Source organism: Desmodus rotundus, chromosome 8 (assembly GCF_022682495.2).
Source record: "Desmodus rotundus isolate HL8 chromosome 8, HLdesRot8A.1, whole genome shotgun sequence".
Classification (NCBI taxonomy): domain Eukaryota; kingdom Metazoa; phylum Chordata; class Mammalia; order Chiroptera; family Phyllostomidae; genus Desmodus; species Desmodus rotundus.
Window position 1 is genome coordinate 129358531 of NC_071394.1, and position 26881 is coordinate 129385411.

The following is a 26881-nucleotide window of genomic DNA, read 5'->3' on the forward strand; positions in this document are numbered from 1 at the left end:
AGACTGGATGAGACCACCATGACAGTGACCTCCCTGCTAACTCCTCTGGGTCTGTGATTGAATGGACCCTGGATCTCCACTCATGTACACTTTCAATTTTCACCCTCTTCATCCCTCTATGCTACAGTTCTCAGCAATCTCTTCAGATCCATCATCTGGGTCATTAATTCTGTTTCTTGCCCATCATTTTACCTTTTAGAACTACATTTTCTTCATTCCTAGAAATTCTGCTTTTTAAAAAATCTGCTATATTGATATCCTTTATCATACTTTTATTCCTACTTTTTTCTTTAAAATATATATAGTGTAGAGTCTTTATTCAGTAACTTATCTGAAGTTCTTATAAGTCTGATCCTGCTTACACTGTGCCTCCTGAAGTTGTTTCTGCACACACGTCTGCCTGCATGTGTGTTTAATCTTCAGAGCTCATGTTTACTAGGGCTTTGTGGGAATGCTGTGTTGCTGGGTAAAAGGCATGTACAGATTTTTTTTTTTTTTTTAACCAGGTGTCTCAGCTTTGGGCTAATTTTTCGGCTAATTCCTCAGCCCGGTAGTTCCTGGACCACACAGTGTAAATTTGAATCACAAACCTGTGCATGGTTACAAATTCTCACAGGATCTGTGCTCCCTCATCCCTGGGGAAAGTCTCCTTCTTTCTTGTCCATGCCAGTGGGGAAACTTTCTAATTCATCTCTTTATCAAGGATGGAGGCTTCAGGGTGCCAGCTTTATGCAGGCAGGGGATCCCATTTCCAACTTCCTCTGGGGCCTGGTTCAAAGTCTTAAGATTTCTCGTACTTATGTGGACATTAACACTTAAGAGCAACACTCCACTCCCACACCTTCTTCCCACCCCTAGCTGCCACAGCTGGTTCATTTGCAGGCCATGCTAGTTCTCAGCTCTCCAGCTGCTGACAGTTCCCTTTCTTTCCTGCAAAGTTCGCTTTGCATTTAAAAGAATGTTAGGCTTTAACCAGCATCTCGCACAACTAGCCCATTTGGGTGGACACGATGCCCCCTAGCTCCGGCATGTTGGAAGCACCTGCTCCTGCGGAGAGTTTGTGTAGAGCATGATCTCCTGAGCACCATTCTGGCTTATTCCTGTGGCAGTGCCCACACAGGTGATTACTTGTTTCAGTTTGTGCCAGAACTGACCAACGAGGCCTATGTGGTGACAAATGAGCTTGAGTCAAATGTGACCAACAGCCATTGCCAGCAGGCCTGTCCAGGAATTCTATGGAGGGATGTCCAGCATGCCACATGTCATTCCATCCAGGGCCAGGGAATGAAGGGAAGAGGTATTAGTAAAGCCACAAATGGCTGCTTCCTGTGGCCCCAACAAGGTGACAAGTCCTGTTTGCTGTGTCCTCTTTCTGAGATGCTCCCAAAGACCTGGGAACCCCAAACAAGGCCTAGTAAGGGCCTGGGCAGTCAGGAAGAGCAAGAATCAGAACTCTCTGCCCAATGCCTCAAATAGCTGGGAGGGTGGGCAGACCTACCTCTTTGGCTACAGTCAAAAGAAACATAAGAACTGACCAACAGAGCTGTGTGCACACCATTAGTGTTGGTCAGTGACGTGTGTATCACCTAGGGGAAGCCTTGGCATTGTAGGAGTCTCTAAAAGTTGTTTCAAGACCATTATGTATTAGTCAACTAAAGAGAAAGAGGCCGGTACACCTGAAACTAATACAAAATAATATCACCCTGACCAGTGTGGCTCAGTTAGGCATCATCTCACAGAATGAAGGGTTGCAGGTTCGATTCCCAGTCAGAGCACATGCCTGGGTTGCAGGTTCAGTCCCTGGTCAGAGTGCATACAAGAGGTAAACAATCAGTGTTTGTCTACCTCTCTTTCTCCCTCCATTCCCCTCTAAAAATAAATAAAATCTTTTTAAAAATAATGACTGTAAAATATAATTGACAAAAAAAAATTTAAAAGAGAGAGAAAATAGCTGGACAGGAGAGAGGGGAGAGACCTCAAGGAAAGCCTCTCTGCTTCATCTTTTCAACAAAACTCCCATCCACCTGCTCATTGCTGGCTTGAAGAACAGAATCATGGGGTCTTTGATTGGACAGATGCCATACAGTTCAAACGTTCATCTGGTATAGGTTCTGCATGCTTCTCACCAAACAGCCTCCCAATGTGGGGCTCTTGCTAACTTCATGGTAGGACTGCTCTCATTTTAAGGCTCCTCTTGTTTTGAGATAAAATCTGCCTTTCAGCCATTTCTTCCTAGACCCAGTCCTGTCCGACTGCTGGTGAAGGAGGGTCTGCTGCCTTCACTGGCCCAGGAATACACAGAGGATGCCCTGAAAACCTAGTCTGAGGGAGCTGTGAGAACCAGGGCTCCTGAGACCCCACTCACCCCCAGGATGTCCATGTAGGAAAGGAAAGAGGCTGACTGACCACTGGGACAAAGGTTTGCTGGGAGGAGCCTGGCTGAGCTACGTTCCCACTTTCTTACCGAAGATTCCATTTTGACCTCACCGGTACATAGGAAAGACATCCTCCCAGACAGAGAATAAAATACTTGGACAAGCACTTAAAGTCCGGACTACAAAGTTGTTTTATCTTGTCCCTGCATATAAGACAGTGAATTCAAACCAAAAGTGTTCTGTGAAGATAAACAAGGGTGCCCTAGGAAGGATGTTCCTCCTGGCAGGCAGGCTATTGTGTCTTCTCTGAGCTGGGCCCCAGCCTTGGAGCACACTGGTTGGATCTCAGAGCAGGTGGTTCGGCAGCTCCACCGGAGCAGGCAGGAGTTGCCAGAGTTCTTGTCCTTCGAGGCACTGGCAATGAGTCCCTATTTTCTGTGTGCCTGCTGGAGGCCCATCATGGTTTTCAAGTAATTGTGCTGGACACAGAAAAGGGGAGAAAACAGGAATTGATTAGGAGGTGCAGACTTAACAAGGACTCAGAGGCCATGCTACTTAACATCCACACCCTCATTCTTCTTGCAAATATCGGTTTGGAGACAAGGATTCCCTCTGACTAGCCCCAATTCTGTGAGAAATAAAATTCCACTTTTATTCCTAAAGAAAGTATGTAAAACTTTTTAAATGTTGTGTCAGACATGTTTCAAAGGAGACATGCATGTTTTAAGGATCCACTTGAAAGTTTCTGATAAGAATTAAGTTCAAAAAGAAAAGAGGTGGGGGTCCATGTACTCTGAAGGGTCCTTCCTCTGCAAATCAACTAGATGTTCATGAATCCCACCCTTTTAATGCACTGCTAGGCTCCCCGAAAGTAGGTGGGAGAGTGAGCTGAAACAGAAACAGTGGGCAGTGAGCAAGCAAATGCTAAAACCGATCTGGAATATGTAGATGAATCCTAGATTCCCCAACAAGGGTGGGGAACTGAAGCCGAAGCTCTCACATTAAGTGCAATTCTCTTTTTCCCCCAATTTTTTTATTGTGGTAAATACACCATCTTAACAATCTTTAAGTATACAGTTCAGTGGTATTAAATACATTCATAGTGTTGTGCAACCATTTCCACCGTCCACCCCCATAATTCTTTTTCATCTTGTAAATATACAACTGTACCATTAAACAATGTGATGGTACAGTAGTCCCCCCCCTTATCTGCAGGTGATACATTTTAAGACCCCCAGGAGATGCCTGAAATTGAAGATTATATATATATATATATATATATATATGAAACTGATCAGAGATTTTATACACACACACACACACACTATGCATACTATGTTGTTTCCTATACTTAACAGAAGCACTTTACGGCTTTTCTTTGGCATATCCACATTGCTAACATTGCAACTCTTATTCTTCGGGGCCATCACTAAGTAAAATAAGGGTGATGTGCACACGAGCACTGCAATACATGACAGTTGATGTGATAACTGGGATGGCTACTAAGTGACTAATGGGTGGGCAGCCTCTACAGTGTGGATAAACTGGACAAAGGGATGATTCACATGGGCCGCTTTAGCACTCATCAGCCATGTCTGGGTCTGTGGGACCCCTAAAGGGCTCAGCCCAACCGCCGGACTCTGGGGCTGGCAAAAGATACCCACTGACTCTGGGTGACTGGATCTCCCTGAGCAGGCACATTCCTTCCTTGCCTCTCTAAAGTGAGGAGTGTGGTCCTGGGTGTCCTAGTAATGAGGTCCCTGAGGCCCTCCTTCTTAGAGACATGAACTCCCCGAGTTACCTTTTGTTCTGTCTTGGCTTTGGCATTGTAGAAGGAAATGGAATCAGGGCCATCGGGCAGCATCACCTGCTGCAGCTGGCTGAACTTGTCCTGGTCATCTTCTCCCTAGGGGAGGCCCAACTCAGGATAGTCCCTTACACCTGGCATTGTCAGAATTCACCCTGACAAGGCCTGTGGTGGGCGTCAGGGCAGCCCCTCGCTGGGTCTGCAAATCTCCACCCGTGGTAGCTCATAATCTCTCAGGCCCATGTTTGCCAGCATCATCACAGACACCCTGTAACTGGCACCTGGATGGGATGAACCACCCAAAAGGGTGGCAACCATAAGTGGTGTTATCTGTGACCCCATCCTTGATAACTAGGCAGAGACCTGTAGCTTCCCACCTGCCTGGGCAGCCATGAGAGAGGCTGGGAGCATACACTGCCATGTTTGTGGGGAGAACAGAGGACAAGGGGCACTGCCCACTGCCCCCTGCTCACCCATCATCCCCACCCCAACCTTGTGGCACTCACCAGAGACACAATCCTGCTGGCAGGCACCATGCCCGGCCGGATGCTGCTACCCGGTCTCAGTGCCACCTGCACGTCCTCGGGGATGAAGAAGGACTCGTTGTACCATATATCAAATTCTGCAAGGAGGAGAGGAGACAGCACTGTGAGGTGTGGGGGAGTCCCTGAGGAAGCAGGTAAAGGCTCTGTATGCTTGTCACAGGTTCACCCTCTGTCACTTCCTGCTCTAGGTTCTCACCCTTTCCCATCTCTGTCTGCTGCCCGCAAAGTCATGGAAACAAACATCTGAAGCTCCTGCCCAGCCCCTGCCTCAGCCAGAGAGAAGCTTTGAAGCTGCTTCCAGAACCCATGAAGTGGCCCTGCCCTGTGCATCCCAGAACATCCAATGGTCAGCCAACCTTCCCAAACGCTGCACCTGTGAGCAGGCGGTGGCGACACTGATCCACAAGGTGCTCGCAGTACTGGATCTCAGCCCTGAGGTCACGCAGGTCCTGATACTCTGAACGGTACTGCTTCTTGAGGTCTTTGAGCTTCAGGATCAGCAGGAATTCCTCCTCATCGATGATAATCAGTCCCTTGTTTTCATACTCACCTGAAGGAGGATGGAGATCAGGGAATAAAGTGCCCACCTGCGGTGAGGGGAGGAAGGCAGTCCAGAAAGGGAGGAGAGTGCTGGCAACTCGCAACACAGGAGAGAGAGGAAAGACTAGGGCATCACGTGGGGGTGGGCAAAGCGGAGGGAGGCCAGGGTAGCAGGACATAAATCCTTTACAGAGTAGCCTTTACAGGACTCTCTGAGATGGGGGTGTCTCTGAACACTTACTACCCAGGGTTCTCTGGGTATCATCAAGGGAAAAACTTAAAAGGGTTAAACTTAAGATGATTTTTCATTTTTCTTTCACAAAAGACTAATTAGTAATGTTCTAAATTCCTGACCTTTCTGAGCTGGTAAGTAGCTGCCAATCAAGGTGCCCAGCAGGTAGTTTTTAAAATGAATTTACTTGATCTGTTCTTTCAAGATAAAGGCATTTTATTTGATATTTTAACAACCAGTGGGAGGCCTGGCTGGTGTGGCTCAGTGGATTGAGCGCCAGTCTGCATACTAAAAGGTCGCAGGCTCGATTCCCAGTTAGGGCACAGGCCTGGGTTGTGGGCTGGGTCCCGAGCTGGGGGCGTGCAAGAGGCAACAAATTGATGTTTCTCTTTCACAATGATGTTTCTCTCCCTCTCTTTCTCCCTCCTTTTCCCTCTCTCTAAAAATAAATTAAATTAAAAAAAGAAAAGAAAAGAAAAAACAACCATTGGGAAAATAACTGCTTTGGAGGGAAAAGAGCAAAAATGTTTTTCGATGCTGACAGATAAAATTTTAAATATTTAAAAATATTATTTCTTCTTCAGCCCTGGCTGGTATGGCTCAGTAGATTGAGCACCGCACTGCAAACCAAAGGGTCACTGGTTCTATGCCTGGTCAGGGCACATGCCCAGGTTGTGGGCCGGGTCCCCAGTGGGGATAGAGCTCAAGAGGCAGCCACATGTCGATGTTTCTCTCCCTCTATTTCTCCCTCCCTTCTCCTCTCTTAAAAATAAATAAATGAAATCTTTTAAAATAAAATAATATTTCTTCTTCATTTCATCCTTTAAAAACATCCATTTTCAGCCCTGGCCGGGTGACTCAGTTGATTAAAGCATTGTCCCAATGATAATTTAAAAAATTTTAAATATCCATTTTCAGGTATGTTTAGGAATGCTATATCAGCATAGCATTCATATACATTATTTAAAACAAGTAAACATGTAATAAGGGGTGGCACATTCAAAGAAGAGGTGGGCAGAAGGGACAAAGAAGTGTTTGCTGGTCCTATAAGAACTTCACCCTGGAGGTTCTGGGCGGGGGCATGTCTGGTGCCACCATCACCCACCCTCCCCTGTTTCCCAGGCCCACGAAGGTCTATGCCCTCTGGAATAGTATGTCACAGTCAGTCAGTAGGGTATAAGCACAGTGGCACCAAGAACTTGGAAATAAAGTTGCTGAGAAGTAAATGAATAAAATGTAACCCCTGTGAGTCAGATGATCCACCTGACTTGACAAATAAACCAAGTGACATCCGGAGATGTCCCAGGTCATCAGTGAGATCATTCATAAAGAACAGTCTGGAATGCCATTGTGATTTAGCAAGGGAAAGCCCAGTGACCTGTGGTGTGCCTGTCTGGAAAAAGACAAGCGGAATAAGCCAGGGATGTGAATAAGAGTGTGTGGCCTCTAAACCACCAGCCTCAGAGTTGGAATGGTCACTCATTGAAATGCAGGTTCTGGGCCCTGCTCCAGAACCACTGGTTGAGGCCTGGGAATCTGCACTTGACCAGCCCTTCCAGGTGAGTCCTCTGCACACTCAAGCTTGAGGGTTCTTCGCCCACAGTGCAGGTGTGGGCAGTGTCTGCCATTGGGACAAGAGCACCAGGTCAGGGTCACCAGGTGAGTACCCTCCCCACGTGTGGGTCCTGGCTCTCTGAGCCTGATAGCTCCCATACCACCTGCCTTAGGAGATGAGTCTTTGCCAAGCCAGCATGGGTGTTGGGGGTTTGGCATGAGCAACAGTCCTAGTGACAGTGAATCCCTGGCCCTCTGGTATGTACATTCTCATTGCTCTCCTGGGTTCTCATGTCTTGACCAGCATTCCCACCCCAGGCAGACCACTGTGAGCAGTGAAGAGACCACACCAGGACCCAGGAACCTTGTGGAGGTCACCAGACAACTGTCTACCTGGGGAAGCCCCTATAAGACCAAAAGCCTATTTCTCCATAAGGAGGCAGCAGCACATATAAATGGAAGGCCTAGCACCTGGATCTGAGATAAAGCAATAATGGGGGACCCACAGGAAGAGGCAGGCTGGCAGGGAAGGATCCTGTGGCTCCCCGGGGCTGACTACAGCCAAGTGATGACCCAGGGATGAAGGCTGCACCCTAACACCCCCAGGTGGCCCCTCCCATCTCCATCCTCCAGTGCCCAGGATGGTCCCATTCCAAGCAGGATGACTTCGATCCCACAGGCCCCAGCCACCTTCCCATCACATTTACCTTGCTTCTCCCGCAGTGACTTCTGGAAATCTAATGTTGCCTTGGTCACGTCAATCTCCTGCTTGATGGCATTGATGCGCTGTGTGGTCTCACTGGCCCTTTTCCTCCGCTCATTCAAGATGGATTTGTTTTGTTTGAAGATGCGGTTGATCTCACTCCCTCGCTCATTCTTAAAATCTTCAAAGGCCACAGGCTTGGAGGGTGGGGTGCTAGGCCTGAGGATGGAGTGGGGTGGTGGTGGGGGGAAGGGGACAGCTGTCTTAGAGCCCCCGGGCACTTCACCTTCTTCCCTGGGGCTTTGTGAGCAGGCCGCCAGCATTCCTGGCACCACCTCCCCCAGACAGAAGCTGAACTATAGGAATCATTCCCTCACCTCCGTGTTACTCAGCACACAAGGGCACAAGAGCCCTGCAGAAAGTGAGGAGCAAGGGAATCAACGTGTAACACAGAAAGCAAAACTACCACGTACTACCTATTGGCAACCACACTTTGGTGTATCTCCTTCAGGAATTTCTTTGATAGGTTTTTAAATGTTTGGGATCATGTGGTATATAAAATTTTACAACTTTTTTCTCAGAAGCATTCTTTCATGCTCTTACAGTTTCTTTGAGAAACCTAGCTCATGAGATGTAAGATGGAGTGCTGGGGCTGGGGAAGGGACTTGTCTGCACCTTACTGTGAAATGGATGGATGGAGGAAAGGAGAGAAAGATGGACACATGATGAAGTAAGTATGGTAACATGTTAACTGCAAAATCAAGGGAGTATTCACTGTATAGTTCTTTCAGTTTCTCTGAATGTTTGGCAGTGTTCACAGGCCAGAGGAAAAAAATTCTTCATGCACATATCCTTGTACATTTCAAGGGAGGAGATGATAATTTACTTAGGGCCCTTTCCCTAATGTTGGCTATTAAGGTGTTTTTTTTAAAAAATGGCTTGTTTGCTTTTTAAATTAATGATGCAATGAATTTTTTTTTGCATAAATCTCTTTCCACATCTCTCTTAATTATTTACTCAGGATAGATTCCTAAAAACGTAATTACTCACTCACCAGAGTAACTGTAGCTGGAGGAAAGGGGTCTAATATCTTGAAAAAATTTTAAGTACATTACTTACTCCACAAATATGTAAATTCAATTATTAAAATAATGGCTATTTGAAGGGTCTAAATGATTCTGTGTATAATTAATTGTGTATCCTCCCCTGACTGGTGTGGCTCAGCTGGTTGGGAGTCAACCTGCAAAGCGAAAGGTTGCCAGTTAGGTTCCCAGTCAGGGTGCATACTAGAGGCAACAAACAGATCAATGCTTCTCATGTTGATGCTTCTCTCCTTCTTTCTCCCTCCCTTCGCCCCTCTCTGAAATAAATTAATTAACTAATAATTGTGTATCCTGGATGACTCCGGATGCTGGACCATTTTGCATGCGTATAGCCACTATGTTTCTTGTTTCTGAACCTTGCTCCTAGTCTTTGCCTATTTTATCTGCAGGTGCTCTTTACATGTTGTGGATCACACTCTGGTTTTGGATGATTTGGTGCAAGAGCTAGTGCTAGATGGTCACCTGGGTGGGCGTAGCTCCTCCTTTGGGGACTCTGAGGGAAGGGTTTCGAAGTTGGAGGTCTCCCGGTCCCGCAAAAGCATGTCTTTCACATCTCCATCTTTGGAAGATGCAGTCAGCTGGGTCTTGGAGGTGGAAATATCCACCTCCTTGCCACTCACAGGGCTGCCGGCACCTTCCTTTCTTGCCAAGGAGCTGGAAGGAGAAGGCAGGGAGACCCCAGGGCTCAGTCAAGCGCAGGGAGGTGTCTCCCACACTGACGGAGTGACCTTTCTCAGCCCTTACACACCAGAAGCACCATCCTGCTCAGCTCCTGTCTTGGTCACATACCTAGGCCAAAGGACGAACAGTATGACCCTAAGCCATGCAGCTGGGGAGAAAGGAGAGCCTTTTCTCCCTTTTACGAGAATAAGGAATTGTCCCTTCAGCAGTCTCAGCAGGAGACACCTGGGAAGAGTGGGACATCTCCAGGTTTGAAAGCACAGGAACCTGGGGGGTGGGCTGCAAGCTGATCACAGAAGCATCATGGCTGCTGAGGTATTAGTCACACAGGAATCTTTGGGAAGGAGCTGCAGAGCCTCCATCCAGGGTGGGTCTGTCTGTGGACCAATGGGAAAGCAAGATAGGTCTGCTCTGACAATCCAGGACCTGCTCTCCTGGCCTACGTCAGTGACCACACCAGACCACAGGGAAGTGATGGCACACGGGTCCTCCCTCCCAGGGACGCACATCTGAGCTGGCCAGAAATGACAAGAGGATGCCCCCAGCTCTTTCTGCTGTTTCCTCCTCTTTTCATTTTCTTGCAACAGATGTGCTTTGGTGGGGGTGGGGGCAAGCATCGATCCACCTATTATTGCACTGATTACCTGGCAGCAAAACAGAGAGGGCTTCTGGGGAGCAGGAGAGGCCAGGGGCATCAGCAATCCCTGCTACCCAGCTCTGCACCCAGTTGTGGCCCACATTCTTTCACAAGTGGTAACAACAGACTCCCATTTACTTCCCAGGTACAGGGACCACATTTACTCACTTATCCTCACAACAACCCCACAACAACCCCAGTGACTTTGATGGTTTTATTATTCCCATTTTATGTTTTAAATTTTAATTTATTGATTTCAGAGAGAGAGAGAGGAAGGGAGGGAGAAAGAGAGAAACATCAATTTGTTGTTCCATTTATTTATGCAGTCACTGGTTGATTCTTGTATGTGCCCTAACTGAGGATCGAACCCACAATCTTGGGGTATCAGAACAGTGCTCTAACCAGCTGAGCTACCCGCCAGGCTTATTATTCCCATTTTAGAAATGAGAAACCAAGGCAGAGAGAGGCTCTCATGCCTTAAACAAGGTGACCCCATGGATGAAGAAAGTACAGAGTAAGGAGGTGAACACAGGCATCACCTCCAGAACCTGTGCTCTTATCCACCACTACACAGCACAAGCGTGGCTTAATGAGAGTGGCTCATTAAGTGAACCTTGACCCTCTTCCCACCTTGCACACACAAAGGGTCTTGCCTAAAGGGTAGATTGGAGTTTTGGGGTTATGTGAGTGCTAGTCAGCTGGGCCACAGAAGGACCCTGTTGGGAGGTGGGGTTTCCACATGAGACACTAGAGGGCAAATGCTGGCCCAGCTTCTCACTTCAACTCTACTACCAGCAGCAGTGTGACCTTGAAGTGACTTCCCCTTTCTGATCCTCGATTTCCTCACCAGTAAAATTAACTCCCAACTCATGAGGTTGCTGTGCAGATGAGAAGTAACCAGACCCAGCCTGGGCCCCACAGATGTTACTAGTATTGGTAGCAGTGACATGCACCGTGACCATATAGTTGCTAAGACATCAGGGGGAAAAGGGCGATAGTTTGTCCCCCCTTTCACCAGACAAGTACTGAACAAGCAGAGCAGCAGGAAGGTTACTTACCTGGCCTGCTCTTTCAGTGTCTTCTTGGACTTGGCTTTCTTCCCAGCTTTGGCAGAAAAAGGGGCAACCCCAAGTCCGAAGCCTTGTCCATCAGGCTCACCAACCAGGTGACCATCAGCATCCATAAGCCCTGCCTGGATAGAGGCCAACCACAAGGCCAAGGGTTAGATTAAGAGTATGGGCCCTTTGGGGACCCAAGTGTGTATGGGCCCAAGGCTTAGGTGGGCATGTTTAGCCCACAGCAAGATGTGGTGGTTGTTACTGCTGTTAGCTTCAGGCTGTCCCCAACAAATCTGTCTCTGACCACCCCATCAAAGGTCCACTTTCCACGTTAACTCCTCTCACAGGTCTGATGTTTCATTCCATACCCTGAGGATCCTAAGGGCTGTTCCCACCCAACTTCAGGAATTGGTCTTGTTTTGGAGATCATTTTGAATCATACGTGGTTTACTCTTGCATAGGTCACCCCCCTTTCATCCTGGTGTTACCTTTATCTGGTCCTTGATTGGCTTTAATGCAGGACACTTGCTGCCACTGGAAAGGGCGGGGGATAGGAAAATCTGACATGAATGTTATCTGCAAAACCGTGCTTACCTTCTGGACAGCAGAAATGGCTGCAAAGTCATTCTTGTCTATGAGGGTGTACTTCCGGCGCAATGTGGACTCCACTTCCTGTTCCTGTTGGCTTGGGAGAGAGAGTGAAAGAAAACTTCATACTTGGGGCCATGCTGAGCCATGTACTGGAGTTAGAAGTCATGTGGGTATGGCCCCTTGCAAAGGAGCCAGGCCCTTACTACAAACCAGAACAGACAAAAGCAGCTCATTCTATGTCCCTGAATCCCCATTGCACATAATACCCATTGTCAAGCCCATAAATCTGCAGGGCCCACCCTATGTGCCAGGTACAACTGCTTGAAGATGATTTAGCAGGTCCTTTGGAATCACGTGATCAGCTTCTGTGATACTACCCAACATAAGCCATTCAGGCTATAGGGATGTATGTACCCAAAGAAACCACAAATGCCTCCTGAGGTGGGGGGTCGGGGATCTGGCCACGCTCAGGGCATCCTGTCCAATTGATGAACTCAGGAAACATCCACTAGGGACTGCCTCCTCTCTGAGTAGCACTTGAACGGAGGGCTTCATCCGGGCTTCCCCCAGGGAAGGGAAGGCTGGGAGGATCTGAGCACACAGGGGCAGACCCTTTCGGGGACACCAGGGGCCTGGACACATCCCAAGGACTCTGATCTGGCTCCTTACACGTGAGAGGGAGGCGGTGTGCTTGGAGAACACATCCCAACCACAGGAACTGAAAACGGCAGTGTGATGGAGGAGTCGGGTGGGTCCGGAGGGTCCCTTACCTCAGAACCACCCGGAACTGGTTGAACACCTCCCGGATCTGTCTGAGGTTAATTATCTAGAGAGAAGAGAGCTAGGCAGATGTTAATCCTCGGCACCATGGGGCCAAGGCTGTGTCTACGTTAGTAGAGAAGCCAGGACCCCTGGGCTAAGCCATTGACCATCTGTCTCAAGAACAGAACATATCTGCAAACAGCCTTTCAACAAGTGGCAGTCCAAGCCCTTCGTGAGAACAGAGGAACACCTGATTAGTAGTTTTCAACCTAAGTATTTACTAGGGATACAAAAACCACCTTTTCCAAGTGAAGATCTCTGTAAAATCAAAATGATGCCAGTTCGTGAAAATACTAAGGAAAATTTAAATAAAATTTGTTGTCCCCAGCTCTGTCCGGCTTTCACAAGTTTCCGTTACGGAGCTTTCTATGTGGGTACAGACACATACACGCTTGTGGCTGGAGGAAGGCCATCAGTCTCCCTCTTGGCCCCATACCCATAAGCATTACCCTCAACCAAGGGTCAGTGTGGGGCTGCTCTTGCTGGGCAGGCAAGAAGAGCCCACCCCTCAGCTGTCCCAGCCGCCCACAGTAACAGGATGGGGGGTGTGCCCATGCAGCTCCCTGATGAAGAGTTTGCTGGCCTGCACCGTAAAAATACAGTGCACCTTGACCCTCAGGGCCCTTTCCTATGTGGCTGTCTTCCTCCTTAGCCCACTCCAACATGGGTCTTAGGAGTCTTCCTTGTAGACAACCAGCACGATCACCATCCTTTAATGGCCTCATTCCACCTGCTACAGCCAGAACCGGAGGCGCTACGGCTCACTTCATCCCAGCTCGGTTACATTCCCCACTGTGTAGGTGAGGCTCACAAAGTACACAGGGTGGAGCATTTCACTGAAGTCAGTCAGCAAGGAGACAGCTTAGCTGGTATTCGACCCAGGGCAGCGTGGCTCCAGAGCCCACTTGTGTCCCAGTGGTGGATTGCCTCCTGTGTGTACAAGGCTGTTCAGGCTGCTAGCCACTCCATGGGGTACCCACAGCCTCATAACCCTAAACATGGAAGCTGAGACCTTGGTGGGCTGAAGGGACTCTGAGGCCAGGGGTCCACCACCACCCACCCTACACCCATTGCATCCACTCAGTGTGAGGTTCCATGGCCAGCACAGCACATGTTGGGGTGTGCCCAGGACAGGGATGCCCTGGTTGGTTGGACATGGGGGTACTGAGGAGGGGCTCCTTACATCAATCTCGTCCAGCGTCCCCTCCAGGTACCTCCGCACCTGGGAGTTGATCTCAGCAATCTGAATTTCATCCAAGGGGTCGTAGTTCACCAGGGAGCGGTTGGCCTTGGAGGAGGATGAAATACATGTCCATGAGCTCAAAGCACCTAAGCCCAAGTAAGGGCAGCAGGGGGCATTCTGAGAACCGTGGTGGGGAGGATGGGCACAGGCCCTGGCCACCGAGCCAGCTCCATTCCCTTTCACCATCAGGTCCCAGTGGAAAGGGCCTGACTCACAGGCCAGGTGCTTCAGTCAGCAAGGGACAACCGAGTCAGTGAGGGAAGCAAAGGCTGCCCAACGTGGGCCTTCTACTCCAAGCAAGGGGGTTCTGCTGGCAGATTCTAAGATGAGGGCCATGGGAGAGAGGTGGCTGCTTCTGCCTTGAGGCCCCTCTGGGCTGTGAGCAGCAACCCAGGCAGGCTGCTGGAGGGCTCCAACCCCAACCCCTGCGCTCATGGCTCCTTGCTGCTACCCCTCCACACCCCTAACCTGCCCCACCTCCCCTGATCTCGCCTCATGTCTGCCCCTGTACCCTAACCAGACAGGCCTCTAGCCCCCTTCCCCTTTTCCTCCTGCATACTGCCTGCCTCTGTTCCCTGACCATCCGACACCTCTTGTCTACCAGGTATCACTGGTCCCCTAGCCTCTCCCCCGCCCCCGTCTTTGTTCCTCTAGTCTCCCTACCTACGTGGCCCCCTTACCCATCTGGCCCCCAGTCCATCCAGTCTCTGTCCATCCAACATCCCTGTCCTGACCCACTTGCCCCTCCCCACCTAGTACTTCTGCCCCCGACTTCAGCCCCTCTAACATTCTAGTCACCCCCAGCCCCACCTCCAGCCCCTTACCAGGCTGTCATGGATGGCTAACTCCTGCTTGAGCAGTGCCAGCTCCTTCTCCAGGTTCTTGACCATTCGCTGCCAGAGAAGCATAGTTGGTGGGGGCAGGGAAGACAATCAGAGCAGCCACCCTGTGTTTTCCACTTCAAGCCCACAGTTCCCTACCCTCTGCTCGGATACTCTAGCCTTTCCTGGTGGTCCATGCACTGTGATCTCAGCATCTGGACAATTCCCTCCCCACTGGTGACTTTTCCCAACTAGGGTGAGTTTAGGGTCTTAAGGGCATCAACAGTCTGACCTCTGCCTCTCACAGTGGAGGAGACTAAGAACAGTGAGCACAGCCACCCCCAGGGCCACGTCAAAACTCAACTCCTGGGAGCTCCCAGGATATTCCCGGCTTACGAGGGTAATGGCAGCCCACGCCTCCAGGATGCCTTCCATGCATACCCCTACCTTTCACCTCCATCCTGCCCAATCATGCATAAAGGCATCCCCATTCCCACTGATAATCATGTCACCTCCAATTTTCTGCTGCTATAAACAGTGCTGTATGAACCTCTTTGTACTCTTACCTCTGGGTCCGTGTAAGTGTCTGCAGGATAACAGCAGTCTCTACGGCTCTACATGATCTGGCCCCCATTACGTCTTCCGTACTGCTCTCCCCTCTCCCACTAACTTAGCACACAACCGCCTCTGCCCTGCCAGTCCGCTCCGCCTGGGCCACCCTTCTCCCAGGCATTTTCATGGCTCACTTCTTTGCCTCCCTCAAGGTTTTGTTCAAAAGCTTCTAAATTAGGCACACCTCAATTACCCTAACTGCCCCCAAACCCCACACCACCCTTTTCTAAACTCTTGCTCTAATTTTTTCAAGGCACATGTCTATAAGCAACATACCCTAGAGCACTGCTGTCTGACTTTCTATAATGATGGAAATGTTCTGTATCTGAGCCACAAGCCACTTAGAGCTGTTAAATACATGGAATGTGATGAGTGTGACTAAGGAAGTAGATTTTAATATTGTTGAAATTTTAAAGACTTTAAGTAGCCACATGTGTGTACTGGCTACTGTATTGAACAAGTGAAGCATTAAAATTTACCCAGTTTGGTTTTTAAATATTTGCGAACTGAAAGGTCACCAGCTTAATTCCCCAGCAGGGCACATGCCTGGGTTGCAGGCTAGGTCCCCAATTGGGGGCGTGGAAGAAGCGGCTGATCAATGTTTCTCTCCGTCTCTCTCCCTCCTTTCCCCTCTCTCTAAACATAAATAAATAAAATCTTTTAAAAAAACAAATTGTATATATTTCAGGTGTGCAACATGTTTTGATATACCATATTGTGCCGTGTATAATGCGTACCTTTTTGTCCAAATTTTTGAGGGAAAAATAAGGATGCATATTACACATGGTTATAATGATTACATACCATGGGTATTATAATCCCCTGTATAATGCGCACAAAAATGCGGGTGCGCACTATACACGGCAAAGCACAGTATATGTAGTGTAATGTGAAATTATTACTACATCCAAGCTAATTAACATGACCGTTCCCTTACCATTTCTGTGTGTGTTAAGAGCATCTGAGATCCACTTTCTTAGCAAGATTCCAGTATATGGCACAGTATTATTAACTACTATCACTATGCTGGACATTAGATCCTCAAAACTTGTAACTGAGAAGTTGTACCCTGGGACCAGCATCCCCCTATCCCTCTACCTCAGCCAGCTCTCCTGGTAACCACCAGTCTACTTTTTCATCTATGAATTTGACTTTTTTTAAGGTCCTACACACAAGTTGGATCATGCAGTGTTTTTCTTACTGTGTCTGGCTTATTTCACTTAGCATAATGTCCCCCACGTTCATCCATGTTGTTGCAGACAGCAGGATCTAGAACTGACCCGTTTCTCACGTTTATTGTATCTGTCTCTCCCAGCGCCAGCAGACTGTCAGTTCTTCAAGGACGGAGATTCATGTTTTTATTTGTACACTAATGTATCCCAAGTGCTTTAAAAAGTGCCTGGCACATAGTAAGTGCTCCATAAACTCTAGGTGAATGGGTAAATGCTACAGTTCCAGAAACAGGGTTCCTACGTCCTTTTACATTTCACAGATACTGTCGGAGTGCCTTTCATGTAAGAGAAGAAAGGGACTTTATGCTGAGAACTATAAAAAACAGGGCTTCCTTTAGTTGTCAAAAAATGGCCACTGGAGGGAGTCCCTGACAGCAGGATCCTGGGACCAAAGCTGTGACCGATTCACAGCAAGGGGTGGCAAAACCCTGGAATCCTGGTGGCTCTGTGACAATTCAGGGCACAAAGCCTGGTAGTTGAGGCACAGGACCGGTGTCCATCCTGGCTCAGCCCTGCCGGGCAGCACCAAGACTGTCTCCTTCAGGTGGGCTTCCTATGAGGCGAACAGGAGAGGCTCGTTGGCCAGGCCCTACTCATCCCCAAACCCCCTCCAGGCTGAGGGGTCTCAGCTCTAGAAAATGCCTCATGCCATAGCTAGGCAAAGCATAGCTAGAACTGTTGGGGGTCTCCAGCTGGATGACTCTGTCCAGTGTGGCGCAGGGAGCAAGGCTTAGCCCTCTGGGCCAATCAGGCGACGTGGGGAAATGGGCCATCTGCTCCCATGGGTCATCAGCCTCCATGTCACGTCCTGAGAGCATACAAGCCACTTCTCCTGATGCCTGGGACGTTCAGTGGCCTCCTCCTGCCCTCTTCTACTGACCGGAGAAGAAGTGCTCAGAAGCACAGGGCTAGAGCAGCAGACCCCAGGGCTAGAGCAGCGGGACATGGTCTGGCAGTGCCTCCTGGGTGACCAACCCCCTTCTAAAAATCAGGAGCATTTTCTGGATGGAATTAGTGCCTTGGAAACAACACAGACTCATACAAGTTCCCTGATGGTCAGGTGCTTTCATCATAAATGTCATGGAAAATGCACAGAGTTCTGCCTAAGTCCAGCACCAGGCTAGGAGCAGCTCTCAGCCTGCAAAGTTTCCCCGCAGCAACCCCACTGCAGCCTGCAGATAGGTGCATTTCCCCTTGGCAGGGTAGGGTACCCCGAGTCTCTCTCTGCTGTCTGCTCATGCCTGAGGCTCACAGCCTTTACACCATCTCACAGAATCACAGCCCGTGAAGTGGCAGGCTCATCGGAGGTCGTCAGTCCAACCTCCCTAGTTCAGAGATGAATACTCTGATGCTCAGAGGCTGAGCAGCTCACCACATGGACCTGGTAACGGAGATGAAACAGGAACCCAGTCCTCTGCTTACAGCCAGGCCCACCAGCCAAGCAAATTCTGCAGAAGCTATTCCACCCCCTTGAAAACAGGCACCAGTACTCAAGATGGTCCTGGGAACAATCAGGGAGTACTGGCTGCTCCAGTCTAGGAAAGCCAGTGACCCAAATAATTTTCCATGTCTCCCTCAAGAACTCATGCGTACAAAGGAAAATGCTTATCATAAGGATTACAAGCACATTCACATTTGAGGACATGGAAGTTTGGCTGTCCAGGACCAACAGTGCAGATTTCAGAACAGAAACTACATTAAAGAGCAGGCAAGTCCTCGCTGGCAGGCACAGCACCCACCCAGCCAGGCTCACAGGTGGTAATGTGAGCGTCCTGAGCTACGAGAACACCAAATGAGAAAATAAGAAAAATTAATAAACAAATCAACGTCAAGCTACGGAAGAGGATAGAAAATAATGCCATGAAAATTAGACCACCCCAAAATCTGAATTTAATGGTCTGCTACCAATTGGCTTCTTTTTTTTTTTTTTTTTAAGAAATAAAATATTTCAACTCTGGCTGGTATGGCTCAGTGGATTGGGAGTCGTTCAGCAAAGCAAAAGTTTGCCAGTTCGATCCCCAGTTAGGGCACATGCCTAGGTTGTGGGTTCAGTCTTTGGTGGGGGCACATACGAGAGGCAACTGATTGATGTTTCTCTCTCACACTGATGTTTCTCTCCCTCTCTTCCTCCCTCCCTTCCCTTCTCTCTAAAAATAAATTAAAAAAATCTTTTTTTAAAAAAGAAATAAAACGTTGCAGATACACGTGAAGTTCCTGTGTACCCCAGCCCAAGTCCATCTCCCCTGACCTCCCAGAGGGAGCCTCCAGCCTCACTTCCGTGTTTTCACCACCGTGTGCTTTCCCCCGCACATACGCATATACAAATGGTACCCTCTTCGACTTAAGACTCTTTGACTTTATAATGGTGCAAAAGTGATATGTGTTCAGTGGAAGCCAGCTAGGCTAAATGATGTTTGGTCAGTTAAATGCATTTCAACTTCTGATATTTTCAACTTAGGCTGGGTTTATCAGAACACAACCCCTTCGTCAGTTGAGGAGCATCTGTGTCCATGAGTAATCATCAGTGTTGCTTTGCATGTTTTTATACTTGGTGTAGATGTAAGATGCTACTGTTCGGGCCACTTCAGTCCCCACTTGAGATCCTCCATGCTCACAGCCCTAGCTCTAGCTCCCTCCCTCCACAACTCCTTGAACTACTCTCCTGTTAAAGGCCAGTGGTCATATTCCTAACCTTTCACCATTACAATAAGCTGTGTGAGCACCGTCTGCTGTAAATCCCTTTACGCACATGCCTGGGAATATCTCTAGGTTATAGAGGCAGAACTGACAGGCAGGTCTGTAGAACTGAGGAGGGTGCTAGGTAACATTTACTGAGCATTTACAACCTGACAGCACTGTGCTAAGGGGTTTCTACCCATTACCTTATTCTTCCTAACATCTTTTGAGAGTGTGTTCCATTACTGCCCAAGTCCACAAAGGAAGAAACTGAGGCTTAGGAAGAGTATCTTGCTGATGAGGAGGCCAGGGCTCTTAACGACTGAGCCAGTGGTTCTCCGAGTGTGGCCTTGGAACAGCCACAGCAGCAGCACTGGGGGACTTCTAGAAATGAGAACCCTTGGGCTCCATCCCAGACTGACGCAGCAGGAACCATGGGGATGGGTCCAGGGGCTTGTGGTTCACAAGCCCACAGGGTGATTGACTCTCACGCCCACTCCAGTCAGAGAACCAGCTCCCAGCTGTGCTCCCTCCTCAACCTCCAAACCGTGGGTTAGTCCCGCAGAGCTGCTAGGACTGCCATTTCCCTTCAGGATTTAGAATCTGGGGATTCTAACTGGTTTATCGTGAGCTTAGGGCGTGCAGAGGCTCCTATCTGCGGGAAATATGATGCCGTAAGAATTTTAAAGGAAAGTCAAACAATCAGTAAATGTGTTCTTACTTTACTAAAAGTTGCCAGAAATGCTCTCCAAAGTGGTTGTAGGCATTCTACTCCCAGCACAAACAGAGAGGCGTTCCTGTTTCAGCATGTCTCACCATCACTTTGCACTGTCAGAGAAACTCTGTTTTTTGCTAGTCTGGGGTGAAATTCCACCGAGGTTTTAATTTGTGTTTCCCCAATCAGTGCTAGTGCTGAACATTCCCTCTGGTCAGATCTGCTTGCTGGGAGGGACCCTCAGGCTGGGAAGAAAGTTTCCATAGTGACACACGCAGAGTCTGAGAGACGTCCACACTGGTTTACCTCTGAGACGGCTTTAAGAACTTCCATACAGAAGCCCAGGGTACTCAGTGGCCCTGAAGCCCTACGTGCGACCTGGATGGAGGCCCTGACCTAGCCCTTTCACCTTGGTGGCAGCTCCCAAGGAGGTGTCCAGGGACTCTGAAAACTCTGGCCTATCCCAGAAAGGAAAGGGACTGACTCAGGACTGCATCTGTGGTTGAGGCAGAAAGGCAAGTCAGGCTCGCGTGACCCTGGCAGCAAACCCACACACCTGCACAGAGAGAGGCTTGCCCACACGTCCCTTAGTACCTCAGCATCATACTTTTCATTGATGACCGGCTCAGTGGTGACCAGCTTCATCCTGCTTGCGAACCGCAGTGAGGACAGCTGAAAATAGATCAGACAAACCTCTGTGTTTTTGGCCAATTTCTGATGAGTAGAGACATTTGCAAGACAAGTAAAAGAAGCCCACTAGCAATAACAAATCCCTGCTTAGAGACACACTCCAAATTGGACTGCAGTGTGCCCTAGGCCCATGAAATGATGTCAGGGAGGTCTTGCCCAGGTCCCTCTGCAGGGGCAGCGAGCCAGGGTTAATTGTGGCGGGGGCCCACGAGGCAGCCGCACAAGCAGGTGCTGGGGAAAGAGCCCTGACACTGCCCCACTGCACTGATGTCACCTGAGTGGTGGACGGCTGCCTCCCTGGCAGTGGGAGCAGCCAGGGGTGGCACAAGGCCGGCCTGAGATCCCAACCTCATACCATGCTAGGCTGACTCACAGCCCTGAAATAGGGAAGTAGACTGGGGGGGGGGAGGGGAGGCAGATGGGTTACCCAAAAGTGGCCCAAAGTAAGGATGGAAAGGGCTCTTCCTTTGGCAATCTGGCTGGGTCAGAGCTCTGCCACTGACCAACCATGCAACCTCAGACAGGTCTCGCAACTTCTCTGTGAAGTCGGGCAGACCTGCCGCACAGGATCAAGGCAGACTTAGTGCCAAGGTGCGTACTGTGCTCTGGGCAGAAGTGGCCCACAGGGAGCCCGCAGGAAGACCCTGCGTCATCACAGTTGGACTTGCTTCTGTGTGGGGTGAGATCAGACTCCCGCTCCAAGCGCAGCAGCAAGTGTGGCCACTGCTCTCACCGGGGTTCCTCCCCCTCACACACATGGAGTGTCCACACGGAAGGCGACATGACCCATGAGGAACCGCTTTAAAGTTTTAAAACATTTGGAGAAGAGAATTGCTAGCTTCCACACCCTCAGTATGTCTTTGTCCCAAACCCTGAGACCCCCCCCCCCCCCCGCCACCGCCCCGCCACTGCTCCTCGGGACTCTGTGGGCTCAGTTCTGGGCGCAGACCTTGAGCACTGTGGGTACAAGCTTCTGGGTGTAGCAGGTACCAGGAGAGTTGCTCCCTGGGCAGCAACAATCTCTGGGTCTCTGGGGTGGGGATAAAGGGACAGAGGCCTTCCACTGTCTCGAAGGACATCTTCCTCAACCAGGCAGCCAGGAGGCCCAGTATTCACGTGGCTCCTCTTGGGGTGCAGCCTTGCTTCATGATGCCATGAGACAGCAGGTTCCTGAAGCCTCCCTCTGGAGGTGCCACCTGCATGGCAGAGGGAGCTCCCAACCCTGGCCTCCCTGGTCCCAGGACACTTGGCAGGAAAGCTTCCCCTAGAAGCTGGGAGGCCCTGCAAGAACGCATTGCTCTGCAATGTCCCTGGAAATGACCTCAGTGGATTATCCAGATGACTGAAGCTTGTCCTAAACATCCGCACTTGTAAAGCAAAATGTCTAAGGAGAGCTTTCCAAACCTTATTATGATGGGTGGCCCTTCAGAGGAAAGAGGGAGCCCCAGGCTGGGTACCCAGCTGTGTGGGCTCACCTATGTCCCTATCTCAGCCTGTATGAAGTCCTCTGGTTCTCATACACTTGTCCCCTTCCCAAGTTACTCATGTCCTGCTGCTGCGTAAATCTCTCTGAGTTACAACTCTAGCCACAGCCCTTTCCTACTCAAACCCCATCATAGCCCCAGCCACCTGCAGAGCAGCCAAGGCCTCCACCAGGCTACCAGGGCCCCATCCAGTGCCTGCAGTTTCTTCTTCCTCGCCTTCCTGAGCCCTACCCTGCAGTGGCCCGATGTTCTTGGCATGGGCCACACATTCAGGCCCACCAACTCCTCTGTCAGGAACATCACTATTTTCCCTGACACCAAGCCAGCTCAGTACCCATCTTCCTCATCCCAGCTTCAGGAAAAATTTTTGCTTCGCACTGCGCCCCTACACCCGGCTTCTGAAGGACTCCTCTGTCCGGATCTCACATTCCTTAGGGCCATGGTTGGAAATTCTTGAGGTCCAAGGCCATGTATGACGCATCTCTACTGAGCTGCTCCCCCTCAGCCACTTTGCACGAGGCAGATGCTTAATACCTATCAGCTCATACCAGCCTCATAACCATGGCCTGGAACTCTGGGTTACTTTCAAGATGTTTAAACAAGATGTTCATGTGTGACTATGAAGAACAAGGAATCAGCTGTCCTTGACTGCAGCTCACAGGAGCAGCACCCTCCACACTGGCTCTCAGCCTCCCTCTCCTTGCCCAGGCCCCCATGCCGAGCCTGTCTCCCACTTTGCCTCTTCCTTGACACAGCTTCTGCCCCTTGGTACTTGGTATTTGGATCCTGGCCGAACTTCCTTCAGCTGTTTTGGCTGAGACTCACTTCCAGGATCCCTCCACTCCTGACAATGTGCGTGACTGGTGTGCCAGCCGAGCCGGCCTGGAGCTAGCCCTACCCTGCCAGGCACCCTGAGGAGGGATTCCAACCTGGTGGTGTGGGCTGTCTTTACGTACCGTCTCTTCTAACTGGGCAGCTTCTCCGTAGATATTTGTCACAAGCACCATATTGCAATTTCCCCCTGCAGAAGGCAGGACACAGAAGGGCCATGAACCATGTGGGTTTTCTACTAAGAGATCGTTCTGAGGCTGGCTGGAGTCTGTTACGAATCGAATGTTTGTGTGCCTACAAAATTCGTATGTTAGTCCTAACTGCCAAAGCGATGGTGTTTGGAGGCGGGGCCTTTAGAAGGTGATTAGGTTTAGATGAGGCCATGAGGATGGGCTGCCGAGATGGGATTAGTGCCCTTACAAGAAGAGAGAGACCAGGGCTCTGTCTCTCTTTCTAGACTCTTTCTCTTTTCTTTCTCTCTCTGCCACGTGAAGACACAGCAAGAAAGCAGCTATTCACAAGTCAGGAAGAGAGTCCTAACCAGAAATCTTCCCTGCCAGACCTTGTTCCGGGACTTCTGGACTCCAGAATGGTGAGAAATAAATGCCTGTTATTTCAGCTGCCCAGTCTGTGGCATTTTGCTATAGCATCCAAGCTGACTAAGGCAGAGTCAGAGAGGACACACCTGCATGTTTGAGGCTGGGAGGCAAGAGGAAGAGGGAGGAAAGGTGGAGTGGCTGCCAGACGAACCCAAAAGAAGAAGCAAGGGAACGGCAGAGGAGACCTGGCATGAGACCAGGAAGGGCAGGGCCAAGTTTTGCTGATGGCAGCATGCAATTAATAATCAGACTCCAAGGACAGTGTCATCAGGCCCAACACAAAGACCTGGGGACACAAGGATGACAAGACACAGCCTCCACCCCTCTGGCAGGGAGACTGTAGGGGAAGGAAAGATGCCTTCCACCTGGGTCTTCAAGGTGACGAAGGGTTCTGTCAGCTGGTTTAGGGATGAGAGGAAACCAGAAGGCATTCCCAGTAGAGACGAAAACTTAGGCAAAGGTTCTGAAGAGTGACCAGCCGGACAGGTTGTAGGTGAAAGAAGAGGGCACTGTGCTGATTCTACCTTTCAGGTGTGTCTGAGGCCACTGTGCAAAGGCCACACATTAAGTCCCCACTACCGGGAAGGAGCAAGTCCATCACCACCAGCAGCAGATATGCCAAGGCCTGTCCCCCCGACCCGTTGTGCACCCTCACCTAACGAGTCCTTCAGGGCGTGGGTGAGCTTGCACTGCCGGAAGGGGATGTGGTCCCGCTTCTGGTCCCCAAGGGCAATGATGGCCTGCTCCAGGAATGACAGCGACTTGTTGATGTACGTGGCTTCCTTCAGGACTCGGCCCTCAGACTGCAAACCAAAGGTCAGTTTTGCTTCAGACTAAGTGGAGGGGCTGCCCCCCTAAGAATACTGCCGAGCCTCCTTCCCAGAACCCCAGGGTCTTCTCACAATGTCACAACGGAATGTAATCCACCTTGGGCTAATACTACTTGCAGGAACTCTCATACACACCCTCATGAATGCTCGTGTGAAAATGAGTACTGTGTGAATATTCACACAAATACTCAAGACTCACACTAATATGAGTATACATATGGATATTTGTGCAGCTGCTTGATCAAATAATCCTTGAGTATTTACACAAATATAAACACTTACACAAATGCACAAAGAGTGCTCGTGAATTTCTCCACTTGGACATTCTATCTTTTGAAGTTGCATGTTAATTTACAATGTTTGAAATTGGAATTTTAATGAGTCATATCATAATACCGCTTCGTACATAAAAGTCAAAAAGACTTTAATATACATTACCTTCTTAATTAGTCACAATTCTAAGTTTAAATAGGGGGATAACTTATTATCCAAACAACAATCAGAAAGGTTGAAAGCATGATTCTAACTGTAATAGGGCTAAAATTAGAAACCGTATCTTACTGCCCTTGGTCTAAGGAACTTTTTTTTTTAATTTGTCAATTACAGCTGACATTCAGTATTATTTTATATTAGTTTCAGGTATATACTCTTACAAATACTTATGTTAATACTCACACTCACGTGAATATTTATTTGCGATGAAAGACTCATACAAATACTCCTGCGAACACTCACACTCATATAGAGAAATGCTGGTCCCCAGCATGGAGCATTTACTGAGCACTTACTGAGTGCCAGGCACCTTGCTAAGAATTTAGGGGCCAAGATCCCATTTACACTTTTGTACAAAAGTGCTGTCAGGTAGGAACTGCCTCTGCTAATTCTGTCCATCCGGCTCCTCGGGATCAAGCTCCACTGTGCCTCGCTCAGGACTGTGCTCACAAACAGGGACAGCCCCAGTGAAGGACGGGCCCATGTGCATGGGCCACAATGTCAGAAACAGGGGCGTGGCTTGTTGAGAAGGACCCTCTTACTCCAACACACGTCCCCCCAACACACTTACCCCAGACTTCCCCAGCCTTTCAGAGCCTGCTAGATCCACCAAGTTAATTTTGGAAGTGATGTACTTTTCATCTGATAAGGTCCGTGAATGGGCCTATGAAACATCCAAACAGAGATTACTCTGAAGCTTCATAGAGAGAAGCTTCTGACTGAGCAGGCCCCTTGGAACGAACCGCCATGCCCAGGCTGTTCAAAGAGCTCGCACTGACCTCCACGTAGATGGTGAAAATGCAGTGTGACCTGGATGAGTTTTTGTTCATCGTGTGGGAGGCTATAATCCTGTTGGTTTCTCCCTGAAGAGGAGGGAAAATGTGGACATTTTGAAGAATTTACATAACAAGGCAGTTGGGTCATTTTAACTGTACTGACAGCTATACAAGTGATCTCATTATCCCTGCGGTCAGCCGGGCCTTCCAGGAAAATCTCATTTATAAACTAGTAGAAAGGGAGACAAACTGGAGTCCAGACCCATGCTTACACCCACTGCTGGGGATATGTGAATTTGTATAGTTTTCTGAAAAGCAAAAATGACAAGAATTAAGTGGCTTCAAAATGTTCATAAATATTGAATCGTAATCAACCTACATGTCCACCCAGTAGGGAATGACCCATCTGTACAACGGAGTGCTATGGAGGCAGGAAAATGTTGGCAAATGGTTTTTAATAACGGAGAGGCAGAATCCAAAATCACAGCAAACTCACTTGGACACCACATTAAAAGGATCACATACCACGACCAAGTGGGGTTTACCCCTAGGACGCAAGGGCAGGTTAACACGAGCAAGCCGATAGAGGTGACGCCCCCCACTGGCAGAACGAGGGACAAACCCGATGGCGGTACAGTGTGAGGACGGCAACAGCCCCTGCCCCACAGGAGAGAGGGCGAACAGAAACTGCCGCCGAGACGTTCATGAGACGTTCATGAGACGTTCATGACAGCCGCCCCTTCGTGGTTGGGGCGTATTTCTTTTCTATACTGGTCTGTGCTTCCTTTTTTTTTTTTTTTTTTTTTTTTTTTTACAGTGAACATACCATACTTTTAAAATTTGGGGGAAAAAATCAATAACTTTTATTTTTAAAGGGACAGGAGGCCCTTGCCTCTAATTCACAGGATTGGGCCCTATGACCAGAATATATTTAAAAGGTGTGGGGGAATTGGCTGTTCTTAGAGGGAAAAAAGGCCCCTGAGAAAGGCTATGGATAAGCCCGAAGCAGTGATGCCATGGCCCCCTGGAGAGAGTGGAGCACCCAAAGAGGAGGGGAAGTCCTGGGCCCCGGGCTGTGGAGCAGGCCCAGCTGGCCCCCATGGTTGTATCTCTACAGGCTTCTCTCTGTAAACCTGTCCTACGAATACAGCGACATGCACAGAGAGTGTAAGATATCACTTCACCTTCATCGTTCGGTCCCCTCTTTCTGAAATGTCCTCTTCCCTGTCCTT

The 26881-nt window shown here is 49.2% G+C and overlaps 1 protein-coding gene across 10 annotated transcripts in view; it reads right to left on the reverse strand.

The window, feature by feature from the left end:
* Positions 1–949: 949 nt before the first annotated feature.
* The window catches only part of KIF9 (kinesin family member 9), a 41093-nt gene continuing 15161 nt past the window's right edge, over positions 950–26881 (reverse strand). For 8 of the 10 annotated variants that reach the window (XM_045200206.3, XM_045200207.3, XM_045200204.3 and 5 more), the window contains 16 exons: positions 25653–25736; positions 25445–25537; positions 24207–24354; positions 23078–23142; positions 20542–20619; positions 14716–14784; positions 13832–13936; positions 12597–12652; positions 11830–11920; positions 11236–11369; positions 9322–9513; positions 7761–7975; positions 5101–5277; positions 4689–4804; positions 4177–4281; positions 950–2854 (listed from right to left, as the gene is read on the reverse strand). In XM_045200206.3, coding sequence (XP_045056141.2) covers positions 2804–2854; positions 4177–4281; positions 4689–4804; positions 5101–5277; positions 7761–7975; positions 9322–9513; positions 11236–11369; positions 11830–11920; positions 12597–12652; positions 13832–13936; positions 14716–14784; positions 20542–20619; positions 23078–23142; positions 24207–24354; positions 25445–25537; positions 25653–25736 — 1779 coding nt within the window. In that variant the 3' untranslated portion in view covers positions 950–2803. Of the gene's footprint in view, positions 2855–4176; positions 4282–4688; positions 4805–5100; positions 5278–7760; positions 7976–8464; positions 8997–9321; positions 9514–11235; positions 11370–11829; positions 11921–12596; positions 12653–13831; positions 13937–14715; positions 14785–20541; positions 20620–23077; positions 23143–24206; positions 24355–25444; positions 25538–25652; positions 25737–26881 lie in introns of those variants that run through there. The other 2 variants (XM_071222140.1, XM_071222142.1) reach the window with 2 other exon arrangements.